Consider the following 18,514-nt stretch of genomic DNA (forward strand, 5'->3'; position numbering starts at 1 on the left):
CAATGTAGTTATGTATGAGTTTCCTTGAGCTAGAAAGGAATGAAGATATTACAGGTTCTGCTCTGAGTAATTGAAAGCTCTTAGCTGTAACAGAATTGTACAGAATTTTCTTCTGAGCAGTAATATAACCTCATAGTCACAGAGGTTTCATGTTTTGGAAGAAATACAAAAGTTTTTGTATGAAGATGGAGACGCAGGATATTAGAATATTACTACTTTAATAAGGTTGAATATTTGAAAATGAGGAGGCTATCATTTAAACCCAGCAAGAGTTGACAATTCACCAATTATTATGTCTTATCAAAGCTTCTATTGTTTGGTTACTGAAGTATTATGACTCCACTTCAATAAGAGAAAGAAGACAGCATGAAAAAGCATTCTTTAATTAATAACCTGATAAATTCTTTAACAGAAAACACTAATATCTGTGACTTATTCAATTAGGTTTTTGTACCAGTTCCCTTTACAAGGTGTCTAGTAATATAGGTAGGAAGCAGGTATGTAGGTAGGTAGATAGATAGATAGATAGATAGATAGATAGATAGATAGATAGATAGATAGATAGATAGATAGATAGATAGAGATTATATGTGGGTATGTATATATATCAGTTCTTTTTTTAACTTTTTACTATTTTAATTAAGTATTGAAATGCAATTACCTCATCCTCTAGACATTATAGTCAATAGAGAATATGTAAAATTTGATGGAGGACTGAGTACATTTTAGGAATGGGTTTCTCAAGGTGCTTTCAGAAAGTCCTTTTACTGGTCAAGATCAGGGTAAGAGAAAAACTATAATTACAGATTTTTGCATGCAGTAATTTAGAAAACTCTTCAGAAGTAGCTAGTGTTCTAGTTGTAATCATAAAGTGATTCCTCCTTAGTGTGATGTTGTTTAATTCACACATCCTTCTGCATGTGAGATTAGCTAATTTGCACTATACTAGCCACTCCAGTGCCAGAGAGGAAATGAAGCAAAACAAAGTACAATTCTCTGAGACTTGCAGTTTAATAATGGCATGCTGATCTAGTATTTAATAACAGCAAGTACACAGACTATGACTCCATTTTCCAAGTAGAGAGATGTACTCTAACATTGATAAGCAAAATGATTTTGAGTAGTACAAGGTATTTTTTTATGATTATCTTGGTTTAATAGACATTATATATAAATCCAGAATAGCATATTTTCTGTCACAAAACTAAAGTAAAGCATTTAATGAACTGGAAAACTACCTAGCAAAGGATAGGGCATGGCTCACACAGATGGAATGAAAACATATCTAAATTAAGGTGAACAAGATCTTAGCATTCATGGATCCTCTACTTTGGCCTGTAATTCCAGTAATTCCTCAAAAGTTTGGAATAAACTAAAGCTGTCTACACAGGGCTGTTTACTTTGTCACACCCCAAAGTATTTCCCCTTTGAATTCCCATTGAATCGAGTCAACTGTGAATACTCAGGGATCTGGTTCAGTGCTAGCAAAATACTCTCTTTGGAGGTGCTTTCTTAACAGCATGGAGAACTAAGGAGATGGGTAGAAAGGTGTTCCACCATTAATAGAAAAATCAAAGTTTTGTTAACTCATTCATCCTTTCATCTTTGTACCCTCTTTCCACTAAACTGTAACTTGCCAAAATTTCAGTTCTCCCTTTCACCTAAAACCAATGTATAGGAGTTCTTTGAGTCTGAGTAGCTCAATATATATCAACAGAAGCACTAAAAAGAAACAAATGATTTTTTTTCCCTTCTAGCAAGCCTAGCCTGCTAATTTGGTTTGTTGGATTCTTTTTTTTTTTTTTTTTAATCACAACTCGTGGTTACGAAGAGATGAATGGACACTGGGGAGCTGACACTTAAGATTAAAACATTCTCTTTACATTGATTGGGCTGCAGAAAAAATAAAATGTGAATACTCACTAAGATTCTTTTTCTAGAAGCTTGTTTATATAGGAAGAATCTTTTCTTAAACCAAAGCAATAAAATATAAAATCCAAATCTTAGCATGCAGCACTTGTGCAATGAGAGTAAGGAAGCAAGGTAAAATTAAGTGAAATTGAATTCATAGTATATTTCCTAAAGTCTTAAAGCTTTCAAATATATTTAAAAAAAAAGCTTTCGAAAATGTTCTGAATGAATTTTCCTTCTGCCTATCCAAATGTGTCTTCAGTGGCAATTTTCTCTCCTTTTATGACACTACTGAGGCTTGAGCTTAGAACTCTGCATTCTTCATTAAAATTGCATTCTATATTAAAATGTGTGTACCTGGATCCTGAATATCTAGGATGAGGCTCTGTATCTTCATTTTTAACATATGGCTAACTTTTGGAGATACACTCAAATATGAGAATTCCAGAACTGTAAAATCCTTGAAATTTGTGTTACATTTACATTTTACATCAATCCACTTAGAACCTAGTGTATAGTTTAGCATGACAAATGTTTAGGCTTCCTCTGTTAAAAGTACGCTGTGTTTTCTATATTATAATGAAACTTCTGTTTCCAGAATCAGTCCATCTTAAAAAAAAAAAAAGAGGAAAAAGAGTGCTCCTGCAATTCTTTTAAATGTGGAGGGAGACTCTATATATTTATTAGAGTGATTTTCAAATAAATAAGAAAATTCTTTACTTTCAGAAACTGAAATGGTGGAGACAAAACTAACATTTCGGTACCTTGCCTCTGTGAATAATTTGCTATATTTCTTATTTTCCTCTGATGAGAAGTGAAGGATTAGAAGCTGTCTCTGTCTCTGTCTTTTTCTCTGTCTGTCTGACTGTCCCTCTCTCTCTCTCTCTCTCTCTCTCTCTCTCTCTCTCTCTCTCTCTCTCTCTCTCTCTCACACACACACACACACACAATCACACACACACACACACACACACACATCTTTATTCAAACAAAAGAAGATGCTTTGGAACCATAGAGATTTTCATTTTTGATTGATTCTTTTCTTCCTAGTATTACCTAATATATCAAATGCCACTAAATATAATCCTTATTTTTTACATATATTAATGTGTTCTTTAAAACATTTATATAATAAGATTCCTTACCTTACATCTTTTTTTAACCAGCCAGCATTTTCTTCTTTCCTAATCAGATATTCTGACTTAATTTACATAGGATAGGCTTCTTATCTCCAGAATTAACCTCATCCAACTAAGTTATATTTAATAAATTATAGGTCAAATAAGATGATAACATCTCAACAATTGTTATGGTATTGAAGTACTCTCTAGACTTAAAATATTATCAGATTTATGTTCCAATGACCAGCAAAGGTCCCTTTTGCAGATAGACATAAGACATACAACAGTATGTCTGTTGTATGTCAATTGTATCAGATATAAAGAATGACCTAGTGATTATGAACATTTTATCACATAACTGTATATAAACACAGATGTAAATAAATTCACTTCAGTGTTTTTCAACTAAGGGTAAGAAGTAGAATAAAGGAAAACATTCAATAGGCACTGAAATCTAAGTTTGCATAGTTTCAAGACACTAGAAAACTAAGAATTATGTCGTAGCCCCTAAATTTGAAACATTTCATTCTTACAACCCTATACAAGTTGAATGCAAGTCTGAAGTGATATATGGGTAATATTAAAAACTTATTTTCCAGTATAACTCTTCTTATGCACGTAAGTAATGGTTTTAAGAACAGAAGAACATAGTTTAAATTTCATGCTAGTCAAAATAGGAACTAGAAAAATTTCTACAGTCTAAGCATACTTTCAAAAATAAGTGAAAATTTTGGAATAAAAAAATTAGAACAGTAGAAACAATGTACTCAATACGTTTCTCACGTAACTGTAACCCCTCTGTACACTATTTTTACAATAAAAAAGCATTAAAATATTTTAAGCTTAATTTTTTTGCTATTTGTTTTACCTATTTGAATTTTCTTTTAAAATTTAGTGCAGAGGACATAAACCTTGTGTGGCAATCAAGAAAATAAAATAAGAAAAACACTGGTTTCTTTCCAATTCTATAGAAAACTGAAGCCATCTGGATTCCAAAGAACACTGGGTGAGGTGCTACCTGGAAAGTTAAGCATTTAACCATCTGTATTTATGTATTAGAATTTTAATAATAATAATTATCTACCTTTTGTGCATCTTTCTCCTTTGTTGTAATAGAACCTTATCTTTCAATATTTCCAGGAAGGTGTTTCAGCTCAGCAACACAATAGAGGATTTTTAAGCAATTTGTCAAAAACATGGCACCAGTAAAATTTTTTAACAATTCCTTTTATAAAACCTCTTTACTCCCCAATAGTTTTCTCAGAAAAAAATGGTACCACTATGTAATTCTGCAGTAGAAAGATATTGTTAGTGCTTCCTATTTACATTTTCCTCACTCTTCTCTGAATTATAGTAATGAGTCAAAGCCCACTTGGAAAAATCCAATAAAAAAGCATCAGATGTGATAGTATTTTGGTGATTTATAATAGCAATCATGGTAACTTCCCTGAGCTTTATTGCCTATTTTACAAAGAACAAATAAACATTTATTAAAAATATAAATCCAAGAAATCTGTTGTGGAATGGATCCCTTAATGTATATCCAAAAGTCTGATATATTTCATTTGTCATTAAAATTAAATCTTAAGCATATTTATAATAAAGTAAGGTGTTTAGAATTTTTTCCAAGTAAAATGAGAAGCTTTCTGAAGAGCTTTAAAGAAGAAAGGTGACAAGACTTTTAAAAATTACTCCAACTACTACATAAATTCTCAACTAACATTAATATAGAAAAAACAGGTAAAATATTTCAGTAGTCCACATTTAAAACTGTGTTCAAATGTGTGGGGGGATGGAAAGAAGAGGGACTTGACAATTGAGAGAAAATAAATTTACATGTTTATGATAAATGTTCAGAAACACATCAGGGCAAATTTGCTGATGGGTTGGATGAGGAAAGTTAAAGGAAAGAGATATGGATAATACCTGGGATGGTGTCTAGGTGTCTGATTTGAATTGATTGAATTTTTCCTGACTGAAACTAGTAGGATGCAGGGGAGAAAAGAACTAGAGAAAGTAAAGGTTATAAACAACTGCAGGCATGTAAATTTGAGATTCCAATTAGATATCCAAGCAGACACACACATGTATATGTATATACATATACATCCTTCTGGGTAGTTCCTGGAATTTGGAGTTTATACAGTTACAAGTATCAATAGTAAAATAGTGAATTTTAGAGTCATTTTTGCAAGTTATTTTATAGCCATGAACACAAGATTTCCTAGGAAGAGAGTTGATAAAGAATTGAAAGAACCGTGCAGATAGCAAAGTTTAGAGACTTGCCAAGAGAAAAATGCATTAAGAATGGCTGATGGTGCCTGGTGCTAGTGGTTCATACCTGTAATCCTAGCTACTTAGGAGCTAACATCTGAGGAGTCTGAGTGGAAGCCAGCCTGAGCAGGAAAGTCTGTGAGATTCTTACCTCCAATTAGCTACCAAAAATGAAGCTGTAGAAGTGGGGCTGTGGCTTACGTAATAGAGTACTAGCCTTGAGGACTCAGACCTAAGAGAAGATATATACAACCCTGACAAATGTAGGTTAGCATTTTAGGGTAACGAGGGATAAGGAAATCTCCTTCCCTTTAAGAATAGTAAACACAAACTCTAAAAACAAATGGAGATGGTTTATATGTTCTTTTTAAAATAATACTATTTCTGCTCCATACCTGTGGCTCATGCCTGTAAATCCCAACTACACAGGAGGCCGAGATCTGGATTGTATTTGGAAGCCAGACCAGGCAGAAAAGTCTGTGAGACTCTTCTTTCCAGAAGTAGAACTGAGGCTTAAGTGGTAGAGCTAACCTTGAACACAAGAACCCAGGGACAGTGCTCAGGCCCAGAGTTCAAGCCCCAGAACTGACACAAAACACCAACAGCAACAACAACACAAAAAGGCTAACAGAGCAGAACAAGGACCAGGACAGTGTGGCTCCACAGAATTAAAAGGAAGAAATGGATGCAGCTTGAATTGAGTGGTTATATTTTGTAAAACTCAAAAAAGTTAAAAATAAACTATTGGCTTTAGAAATCTGGAATTAATGGGCCCTTGACCAAAAGATCACTCAGTGGACTGGACAGTGTTCATAGAGTGGTTCCTGAAAGTTGATGACAGAAAGTTGATAAGAAAGTAGATGTAGAAAATATAGATAAAGCCTTTAAGCTGAATTACTGCCACAGTGAACAGAGACACGTGACCATAGATGGATTGATAGATCAGAAGACAAAAATTAGTATTGCATTAAAGGGAAGAAATTATCATATGTTAATAATAGAAAGGATGTATTGTATAATTCCTTACAGGCAAACAGTGTACTTTGAACACTTTTACTTCTTTATATTTCCATTCTCCCTCCCTCTCCTTTCCCACAATTTTCAAACAGTGGTAAGATTCATTATACATAAATATATATAAAGATTCATTATGCCTGTATATAATTATGCATATGTGTGTAATATATGATATTCTTTGGGGTTTTGTTTATTTTATTTTATTTTTGTGGGTCATGGGGCTTGAACTTGGGACCTGGGCACTGTCTCTGAGCTCTTTTGCTCTACTTCCATTTGTGTGTGTGTGTGTGTGTGTGTGTGTGTGTGTGTGTGTGTGTGTGTGTGTGTGTGTGTGTGTGTGTTTAGGATTTGTGTGTGAGTGTGTGTGTGTGTTTGAGGCATTAATTGGAGATAAGAGTCTCACTAGAACTTTTCTACCCAGACTGGTGTTGAACCATGATCCACAGATTTCAACCACCTGAGTAGCTAGGGTTACAGGCATGAACAACTGGTGCCCCTCAGTTTTCTATCAACTCTGTATCCTGCTTTTCCCCTGCTCACTCCTGCTAATCAACTCCCAACAGACCAGGCCTTTTGACATTAATACCCCATTTTAATTATTATTTCTCTCTTCACCTTCCTATTCCCATTTAATTTAATATGACTACAAATCTGATTATATTAAATTTATGTCAACTTCACAAAAAATTACACATTTCTATAAAAATATTTTTTTAAATGACCAAGCTGGGCACCTGTGGCTCACACCTGTAATCCCTAGCAACTCAGGAGACTGAGATGGGAGGATCACGGTTCAAAGCCAGTCTGGGCAGGAAAGTCCGTGAGATTCTTAACTCCAATTAACTACCAGAAAACCAGAAGCTGCTCTGTGGCTCAAGTGGTAGAGTGCTTGCCTTGAGCTGAAGAGCTTAGGGACAGTGCCCAGTCCCAAGAGTCAAGCCCCATGACCAACCAAAAAAAGACACAAAATCAAGTTAAGTTACATGATTTTACAATTTCTTTTTTTGTGTGTGTGAAAATACTGTACAGAGGGGTTACAATTACATGGGCAAGATAATGAGTACATTTTTTACCAAGCATTGTAGCCTCCTCCTTTGTTTCCCCTTCCCATCCCTTCCCATTCCTTTCCATCCTCCTCCCACCCCCCCACCCAATCCTCCCCCCCCACCAAAGTTGTAAAGTTCGTTTTCGACATAACGACTTGTACATCTCATTGTTGCAATGGGTCCACCTGTATCCCAATTTATTTTTATTGTAAAAATTCTGTACAGAGTGGTTACAGTTACATGAGTAAGGTAATGAGTAGATTTCCTATCGAGCATTGTTACCTCCTTCTTTGTTTTTTCCTTACCATCCCTTCCCTCCCCACCTCCCCAACTACACCTTCCTTCCCCTCCCACAAGTTGTAAGGTTTGTTTTCAACATAATGTCTTGTACATCTCATTGTTACAGTGGGTCATCCTGTATCCTTATTTCAGCTTTTTGTTATTTCCCTTCCCACTCCCCAAATCAGAAAAACGTATATACAAGATGCAGGGCACCTACATCAAATACAGTGAAAAAAGGGGTTATACTGTGAGAAAAGAACATACAAGATAATTTTAAAATACTTTCAAAAACAATAGCAAGAAAGAAAAAAAACACTTGTGTCCCTATCTTGGGGTTTATTTCACTTAACATCATCTTTTTGTTGTTGTTGTTGGTGGTGGTGGTGGTGGTCGTGGGGCTTTAACTCTGGGCCTGGATACTGTCCCTCAGCTCTTTAGCTCCAGGCAAGCGTTGTACCACTTGAGCTACACCGCCACTTCCGGTTTTCTGGTGGTTTATTGGAGATAAGTGTTTCATGACTTTCCTTGCCCGGGCTGGCTTTGAACAGTGATCCTCAGATCTCAGCCTCCTGAGTAGCTAGAATTACAGGCGTGAGCCACTGGCGCCTGGCTATACTTAACATCATTTGAACATAGCTTTTGACTTTTTCTGCTTGTCCTAAACTTGGAAAGACTTGGAAAGGATTATATTAAGTGAAGTAAGCCAGGCCCAAAGAACCATAGGTCCCATGGTTTCCCTTATTTGCAATAACTAGTATAAGTCTAGGAAAACTTTTATCCTAAATGTCACATATATTATTTACAAACCTGTATATGTGTATATCTACATGTTGAAATGCACATAAGAATGCATTAACTAATTGAGAGGTAAATGAAAAGGAAAGGAAAGGAAAGGAAAGTACAATTATGATAGTAAAATATTTGAAAAAATACAGAGAGGAAATCAGAGAAAAGAACTATGCTGATGAGATAGTAGATGAGTTCATTAGTAGTTTGGTCAAACCTAAATTTCTGTGTAATATGGTTTCAATTTTTATGCTTTCCAAGGTCAGTCAGAATTGAACACCCATCACTCCCCAAAATGAGGAGGAAGAGAAGAAAAGCATATAGAAAATGGAAAATGCTGAATGCCACAGCATGTAAGTCCATTTAAATACCTTCAGAAGTAAGCATAGAGTGAACTAACATCCTACCTACCTTGTCCTTTATCCTGTGAAAAAAGAAGGTAAATACATGTAAATGGTATAGAAGCATCTTGAACTTTGACTTGTTGTTACAAATACACATTCTACATTATTGGTATTATGAATAAAAAATAAATGTAAATATTTACATATTTAGACATAGTATCACTGTTCTAAGGATCTGTTTTTAGTGCAGTATTATCCACCTTTTTCAGTTCCATGTTCTTTTTATTTTATTGTTTTTATTTTTATTGTAAAGGTGATGTACAGAGGGGTTACAGTTATATAAGTCAGGTAATGAGTACATTTCTTTTTGAGCAGTGTCACCTCCATTTCCTTGTGTTCTATCCATTTTTCCCTCCTGATCCCTTGCTCCCACAAATTGTATAGCTCATTTTCAACATAGTGTCTAACGCTTATCACTTCTGCAGTTGTTCACCCTTTCTCCCACCATTTCTATGCTCCCGCTAATACTCCCAAAACAGATAAACTTTCATACAAGACAAAAGATAGACAAATTTATGGTCACATTCTAATTACTACAAATGAGAAAAACTATGCAAGCTATGTTTCTTGGGGTCTCTTTTACTTCAATTAATACATACATGAAGAAATGTTCAACATCTCTGGCCATAAAAGAAATGCAACTCAAAACAACATTGACATTCTATCTCACCTCAGTTATAATAGCCATTATAATAGCCATGTGCATATGATCATATAAAATAATGTTTATCCAAATGAACTCCAAGAAATGGAAACAGGAAGTTTTTTTGTTACTTTGCTTTTTTCTCCCCCTCCTTTGTCACTGTTTGTAATTTGTGTACCTTTTGTCTTATATGTAAGTTTATCTGTTTTGGGGAGGTTAAGGGGGAGCACAGAAATGGCTATTATAATAATAACAGATGCTGGTGGGATTGTGGCCAAAAGGGAATGCTACTACATTATTGGTAGGAGTGTAAACTTGTTCAGCCACTCTGGAAAGCAGTATGGAGCTTCCCTATGACCCAGTAATTCCACTCCTGGGCATTTATCCAAGTGACCACAAAAAAAGCCACACTAAAGCCACCAGCACTACCAAATTCATTGCAGTATTGTTTACCACAGCCAAGATACAGAATCAACCCTAATGCCCCTCAGTGGATAAATGGATCAAGAAAATGTGGTATATGTTCACAATCAAATTCTATGCTTCCATCAGAAAGAATTTAATTGCATCATTTGTAAGGAAATGGAAAGACTATATTATATAAATACAAAATTATATTAAATGAAGTTGGAAAAATTATATTAAATGAAGTTCCATGGTTTTGTAGATATTAAAGTGTAGTCAGTTGCAAAGTGCTATACAATGTAATCAGAAGAGGCTATGACTTAGGAAGAGGCTATGACTTAACAGCTCTTGGCATGAAAGTGTTATTTTAAGAACAAATGGTAAGCTCCAGTCATGGAAGGAAACTTATTATTCCATAAACTATTATCATGGTAGTCCTCTGTTGCAACGGAGCTTTAGAGAGGTAGGTTTCTATGTCTTTCCTCCTTGATTTACACATTACAGCTCTCAGATTTTAACAAGACTCACTGGAACAGCCTGCCAGTGAGAAGCCTTTCCTTCAGGCTAAAAGGGAAGCAAATTGAAATGGTTTGGTTCTCTAAGTACTTGAGTATGCTTAGTATTTTCCTTCTCCTGTTAAACCAAATATATTTACTCTCTATACAAGTATTTACAGCATTGTTTCTTATATTATATATACATATATCATATTTAAATTCATTAAATTTAAAATAAATTGATGACATTTTACTTTATTGATTTGTATGACATCGTAATTGTTCACAATTTCCATTTCCTTCAATCAGTAACCTTCAGATGCAGATTAATCTAGAAAAGTAGAGCTTTATCTTTCATTCTCTGTTATCCTCTTTCTGGTACAATCTCAAAGTTACCTGGAGTTGAAGTAGCCTGTAGAATGCTGTACTATCATGCTACAGTCTGATACTCAACCAGTCCTGACAAAGTGCTTTTTATCAAGAGTGTGCATTTAAACTAACTTGCATGTTTTTTAAACTCTCATTTTGCTCATTTTAATCATTTTATATAATTAAATTAAATTTTATTTTCTAAGCTAGTAGATGATCTTCTGTGCTCTTACAGAATTAGTTTAAAATGAAAAATAAACACGTGTGGAAATTAACTTGTCATACTAGAAATTAATTAAAACTGTTAACCTCTCCCCCCAATTCTTACAAAAGATATTCATTGCATTCCATTATGGGGTTTGGAGTATCTGCTATTTAATTGGATGGTAGAAACTTTTTTTTCTTTTTCCTTCCTCTTTAGGTACTTCTCAGCCATCTGGTCAAGCAGGTCAAAAAACCCACAAAGATTTTGACAAGGAAGTAAAAGGAAGCACTTCAGAGGCTGTGTTTCATCCGGCTAGGACGTTAGGGAAATCTAAGGGAAGTGGCAATGAACCTACATCTGCTTCTATGGATGGAAAGCAGAATTCCTCTCTTCTCCCTAAAGATAAGAAACAATCTTCATCTGACAGCAAAATACACAGCAGGAAGGAAAATGATGTTCCTTCGTTGGCTGTCTCCCATCAGCTAGAGAACATCTTACCAATGGTCATGTTTAATGACTCTGAAAAATCGTTATCAGGAAAAATTATTATACGGGATTGCCCAAGCACAGTAGAAGCTTTTAAACCTGCAAAAGGAAAATTTATTACAGAAGTCAACTGTGGGGCTTTCAATGTGCAAGTAGAAATCAATAAAAGCATTTTCTGTAAAACAGCTGCACAATTCCCAACAAAAAAGAGATGTCCAACATGTCAGCAGCATTACTCCGTCAGGCGCATTAGGAGATGCTACACGTGTAAGCGCTGCTTTCCGAAATACAAGAATATCTCAGAAGTTTTAAAACCTAAGGTGCCATTTGAAAATGAACAAAAAATTGCCAGAACTGAGAGCCCTTCTCTGAAAGTAAGCATTGTAGAAAAAGAAATAAAGGTCAAATATATGAGTAAGAAACAGAATATATTGATTAATATAATTCTTCCCAAAAGGAGGAGGAAAATAATGAAGTCCATGTACACATCCTCCAATCACAACACTAGAGAAACTTCCAGGTTCTCTCCACCGATTTGTACTAACCACCTTGAAAACCAGCAGCTCAAAAGCAAGCACCAGTATTTAGGTTGTTCTCATTCCTCTCTTCCCATTGTGTTTGCTCTCCGGGAGGAGAATTCTGACACTGATGTTGTTGCTCTGACCTCACGTCTCAAGAGTGAGAGAAATAAGCCCAATACACATTCTTCTGTCTCAGACCATATGCAGGGAAAATCTGCCATATCTCAGCAGAAGGTCTTTAAAAGTAATCAGGACACTCCAAAAAGGAAACATTCCCCTGTAGCTGGCACTGTTCTGGAAAATATTCCTGCTACTTCCTGTGACATCCTGAAGACTACAAGTTTAAGTAATACAGATTTAAATAAAATGCCATTTGAGGACGCTAAGGATGTGCATCCAGAGAGAAGCAGCAACTCCAATGTCCAAGAAATCATCACATCTGACTTGAATGTACAACCAGCCACAGAAAGAACAGATTATTTACGAAATTCTGTTACCAGCAATACTGCTCCCATGCAAGATGACTCATATTCTGATTTCTGCTCTCTGTCTTTTCTGAGCAAGCAGCTCATAGGAGAAAAAGCAGCCAGCATCTATTGTAAAGACAATAAAACGCCACCTACTGAAGACAGTGAGAATACAAATTCTCTATCTATCCCTTTCAGTCAAAATGATATACAATGTTTTACCTCAGTCAGCCCATCTCACTGGATCACTAGACATTTAGAACCTATAGAGACCTCTGGTAAAACATTTTCCTTTACCCAGTGTCCTGAATTTATGGTTGGCTGTGAGAAAAGCCATGGTGATATAGCAGGCAAAGACATTACTAGCAAAACCCTTATACATGGTGACTCTTACGGAAGCACACAGCAGCCATTGGAAAGGAAAAGAACCCAAAGCCCAATGCTCAGGCCTGCCTCCTCTAGCAGCCATGGGAGCCCACTGCATCACATTAGTCCCAGCACTGTGGAATGGAATCAAACAGAGATCCAAATAAATCATCTAGAGATAGAAACCCCCAGAACAACAGAAGTACCAGTCATGACCTGTGAAAATGATGAATTCGAGCAAAGATTAATTACGCAAAATGATAAAGAAGGCACAAATGACTTTAATTGCCCTGTGGGAATGAGAAACCCTACTGAGTCACTCCATTCTCTGGAAAAGGTTGAAAACACATGGCAAATATTACCAGTGGTAAAGAATAAAGAATTTGAAGAACCAACCAGGATAAACCATATAGAAGGCACTACTGAGTCCAGCTGTGCAGTATGTGTTAGAGAAAAACTCTTTCTGATTGAGGAAACACTAACCAGTGGTGCAGGTCAGTGTGAGAACCAAAAGAATAAAAGCCTTACATTAACCAATTCACAACCAGAGCCTGCAGAATGCCAAAGGACTGCATCAATAAGACCGAATTCTGAAGAAAACAAAAATGACTCAGATGAAATTTTCTATCACCACATTGACATATTGCTTTCAACCCCAAAGCAGAAGGCTTTGAAAGGTATTGTGAGCTATATAGAATCTTTGACTTTCATTATTTTTACATGTTTGAGCTTTGGAAAGTCTTAACATGAAGCTTTTTATATTGCTTCGGTTTTTTCTTTATTGCCAGATATATTGAGTATTAGAGAATTAGATGAATATGAACAAGCATATATCAGCCTGCTTCTTTACATTATCACCCACTCTACCCATAAATAGTGCATAGCAAAATCACCAAGGCTGCAGTTTAATATAAGTTTTAAAAAATCAATTTCTCTTTACAAGGTTGATGTATTGCCAAATCAATTTTGTAGGAAATTTAGCCTTTTGCCACCCTTAAGTAACCCACCATTTCTTTCCTTCTTACAGGATAAGCATGTTTTTAATAAAATGTGTTTTTAAGCTTTGCTGTGATGTTGCAGAATCATAGCTATGTGTATCACAGGAAGCCATGTGGAATAACAATTAAAGCAAAGGACAAAAAACAGAAATAACCATAGCTAATCCTGACTGAGCCATCCATGGAGCTTTGACCTCTAGCAGCCCTCTGACCTCACTTATGCATTGGTTGGCCCCATTCAAATAGTGATAGAACCCAGAAGCTCTCCAGACACTATGGATGTCTATGCAGGAAGTTCTTTCCTAAATATATAATACTGTCTACCTGCTTTCAATCTTGGGGCAGCATAATATTGTTCTGGTCACTTTGTAAAAAGCCCTTGGTTTTCTCAAAGAGTCCAAATAATATCTAATGTTAGCATTATTCCCTATTGTAAATGAAAATATCTCTTGAATGAGTAAAAATTGCCTTCTAAGTTTACAATAACATTCTCAGAATGTTTCAAAATGATGAAACCTATTGCAGACGCTATCTTCTTTGTTCTTGTTCTCTCTCTAAAATTTTAATGAAAAAAATGTAAGCTAGAGCAAAGATTGTACAAAACATTTCTTTAAAAATGTAAGAGTGGAAAAAATTAAAAATAATCTGTTGCATAAATGTTGGCATAAAAGGTAAAAATTTCTTTTATAAAAATGTCAGCTAAATAGTTCAAAAATAACCAATCACCTCCATATAAGCACTCTAAAGACCAGCCATCATACCAAATGCTTTCCACTCCCTACATACCTTTGATACAAGGAGCAGCAACATCATTCTCAACATTTGCCTAACTGCAGTTATTTAGAAAAGTAAGGGAGCCCATAATAAGAGCAATAGTATCTTTTATAGCAGATATTTACTCACCCTAATGAATACCTCTCTCAGATTTGTTCTCATTCTTTCAGGGATATGTGCCTTCCTATCCTGTCTCTCTCAGGAAGACTCATTTCTCTCTACAGCAATTAATAATGCAAATCAGAGTCCAACCAAACCTGAGGTCACAACTCAGTAAGCTGAAATGATCTCATTTGATAAACACTTCTAGCAACTGGTTCCTTGTATTATGCTTCATCATGTTTTTAATCGGTTGTGGGGCTTGAACTCTGGCCCTGGGCGCTATCCCTGAGCTCTTCAGCTCGAGGCTAGTGATCTACTGCTTGAGCCACAGTGCCACTTCCAGTTTTCTAGTGGTTTATTGCAGGTAAGAGTCTCACAGACTTTCCCTGCCTGGGCAAGCTTTGAGCTGTGATCTCAAGATCTCAGCTTCCTGAGTTGCTAGGATTACAGGCGTGAGCAACCAGCACTTGGCTGTATCAAAAATGTTTCCCTACAGGTCTTTCCCCTTGATTCTTTCTTCTTCTTCCCCCTCATCTCTTCTAGTCACCTTGCCCTACTTGGACCCATAGAAACTTTCCAGAAAAAAAATCCCACTTCAAGTGCTCTGCATGAGCTTATTCATGACCTTAAAAAGTCTTTTCTCTTATGTCCCAACGTTCAGTCTTTTCTCCATGTCTGCTTTAGGATTTATAGTGGCATACCACCGTTTTCAGTGAGTCCTTCTCAGACCACCAAATTTAAAACTGCACTTTGGGCTGCCATTGTCCTAGCCCAGGTGAACTTTATCCCTTTTTTATGTTTTGCTTTTGAATAGAGCACTTTCCTTTTCTAAAATGCTATATATTCTACTGGCTTAGTATGTTTGCATTCTGTCTTTTTTTTTCATTCAAATGTAAGCATCATGAGGGTCTGTATATTTTCTGCTTCAATTATTATTATATCCACAGCATTAGACAATGCCTGTCCTATACTAGAGGTACTCATTAAATACTTATTGAATGAATGCAGTGAAGTCACATCACAGTTCTCTTTCTGCCAACATATACAAAAAAATCAACAGTAAAAGAGTTCAGCAATTAAAATATATTCAGAAAATGATTCAGCTGCATAAACAACAAATATTTGCATAGCTTGCTTATCCTAAGGTTGTATTTTTATACTTTGTTTAACACTATTTTTTGCATACTGTTGACACCCCAGTGAAGGACTTTATGAATTTTTCAGGGTACAAATGCTTGAGGAACTTGAACACCTTTAAGCTATTCTACAAGAAACCATGCAGGCAGAAATTAGTCTGTATTTCATTTCATCCATGTACCTCAGGTAGGACTGGGAGTGTGGCTCAGTGATAGATCCTTTATACACGACCTAGGTTCCATCCTAGAATGATGGAACAAACAAGCAAACAAATAAAAAGCTGTGGCATGTATACAGACTGTGACATTGATGTAGTAACTTCTAATATGAGTGTCCATTTGGGAATTAACTGTAGCAGATGGCACAACCTGGACTGTTTAAAGGAGACAAACAGACATGTAAGGGAGCAAAACAGGCAGCATGGAAAGGAAGGTGGTATGTTGGTCACCTAGAGATCATCCTGAGAAAATGAGAATGTAGTTCAGTATTGGAAGGCTTTCTGAGTTTCCAAGATAGCCAGAAAAAAATACATATCTATGGATCTCTTGATTATAAAATTTGGAAATTATATTTCAGAGTAAAAAAAATGTGTGCCATATGAACAAATTTAAAAATTAAAGAGGATAGGTTGAGAAATGGGGCAGGAGGTGACAAAGCCAGTGTGGAATAAAGAAAAGTCTGAATCCTTAAGAATTAAATATTGAGTTCTTTCTATTCCAGGTAATGATATACTCTTCATTGAAGAGGTTTTTATTCAAGGACTTCAGCTACAAATGAACTAACATATGTGTACAAGATCTATGCCAATCAACCAGAAATTCTGTACCACACATACACACACAAAAATTAATGAGGAAACCAAACCTAGGCCACCCTGAGAAAACAACAGATAATGAAAAGAAATAAGTGATATTTTAAACATATTCACATTTAAATAGGTTTATATTATATGACACAAAATTTACATGAGGTAGATAATTTATTTCCCTGTACTTCAAGGGGAAAAAAGAATGACAAATTCCAAAAGCCCATGCCTAGGCAGAGAGGTAGAGAAGATTATAAATCTGAAAAATGTTTCAGGTCTCAAGCTCTGTATCCAAACACTAAGAATAAAAAAAAAAAAGAAAAGAAATAATAGAAAATGATATCTTTGAGAAAATGGCAGCTCTTGAGATAACTTCAAACACATGGACTTTTTATGAATCTAGAACTTGAACACAATTCCAGTTTTATTATCTTTATATAGTTGTATGAAGGGATTGCCGTTTTGTAAAGCAGTATATGAATACATTCTTGGCCATCCCTCCCAACTTCCCTTCTTCCCTTCTCTTTATTCATCACCCATGACCCTACCCTAGTGTTAATTTTCAGGAACTTTGACATTACTCATTGTAATGTTTCTTCATGCATTCACAAACCCAGTGTCCCAGGCCCAGCTGCAATGCCTGTGCTTTCATCCAGTGGGAAACCTCTCAGATCTTCTGTTCCTGCATCCTCTCACATTCTGGACCCTGCGCTGGCTTTCAGGATGGTAGCTTTCCACTTTGACACCATTCTTGATCAGTCCAGTCATGCTGTTATATATAAGTGACAGGGTAATCTTGAAAAAGTACAAATGCATTTCTTACAACTCTACAATAGGATAAAATTAGGATCAAGGTGCCAACATTTGTTGTCTAGTGTCTTCCTGCTGCCAGGATTTCACCTTATTGATGTCCTACCATGGCATAAGGCAAAAAGATAGAAGGGGCTTTCTAGTCCCTTCCAACTTTGTTAAAGGGCATCATCTCATTGATGAGAGAAAGATTCACGAGGCTGAGTCACCATGCTTTCTAACGGTCACACTGGATTGTACATTTTAAAATTAAAGGAGGGACACATTCATTCATACCGTAGCATTTGGTGAAATATTTGCATTTAATAAAATATACAAACAAAAAGGCTAAGATTGTTGCTCAAGTCGGGGAGCATTTTTCTAGCATTATTGACTCTGAGTTCAATCTCCATCCCCATCAAAATAAAACAATAGTGAACACTAGATATAATAAGATATATATTGTTTTGCTAACATCTTTTATTTCCAAAGTAAGAGTAAGAGTCAACAACAAAGGTAAGGAATATTACAGGAATTGGGTAATGATTCTTCTCTCTCCCCATCAATTTAGCCTAGAAAATTTAACCAATTATACAAATGGTTCATTAATAATTATGAATAATACAAAATACTATTTTTCAAGATGGTTCTGTTTATTACTTATATAATTCTGTGAATATTTTTGATATTAATAAGTTAGACTTTTTTAAAACCAAATTGTTAAATCCCATTTGTTTCTAGGAGTAAAATAAAATCAATGGTGAACCGTTGACCTGTAATGAAATCTATGCTTCGTTTTGTACAGTATCAAACACTAAAATCTTAATTCTATATATTATGTATATTCTCATTTGAATATTATTTTATCTTACTTTTTCAAGTATTTTGGGGTCTGGTTGTCATCATATATTTGTAATTTTCTTCTAATTCTTCAGAGTCAACACTTTGTGAAAACAGAAGTCAACAGTATAAACTACATAAAATATTACATGTTATTTAAAGTCTATGCATTTTTTCAATATTTTCTTTTCATCATTTTGAACAATTAAAGCCTTATAAAATTGTCTGTTTATGATTAACACAATTCAAGCCACAGATAGTAGAGCTCA

General features: G+C 35.4%; 1 protein-coding gene across 1 annotated transcript in view; it reads left to right on the forward strand.

Moving 5' to 3' along the window:
* The first annotated feature begins 3,934 nt into the window (after positions 1–3,934).
* LOC138832857 (uncharacterized) overlaps positions 3,935–18,514 on the forward strand; it is a 111,712-nt gene continuing 97,132 nt past the window's right edge. Inside the window, exons 1-3 of the mRNA XM_070030973.1 lie at positions 3,935–4,038; positions 8,699–8,790; positions 11,177–13,477. Coding sequence (XP_069887074.1) covers positions 8,733–8,790; positions 11,177–13,477 — 2,359 coding nt within the window. The 5' untranslated portion in view covers positions 3,935–4,038; positions 8,699–8,732. The remainder of the gene's footprint in view (positions 4,039–8,698; positions 8,791–11,176; positions 13,478–18,514) is intronic.

Source organism: Dipodomys merriami, unplaced genomic scaffold, assembly GCF_024711535.1.
Source record: "Dipodomys merriami isolate MVZ:Mamm:240054 unplaced genomic scaffold, mDipMer1.0.p SCAF_20, whole genome shotgun sequence".
NCBI lineage: Eukaryota > Metazoa > Chordata > Mammalia > Rodentia > Heteromyidae > Dipodomys > Dipodomys merriami.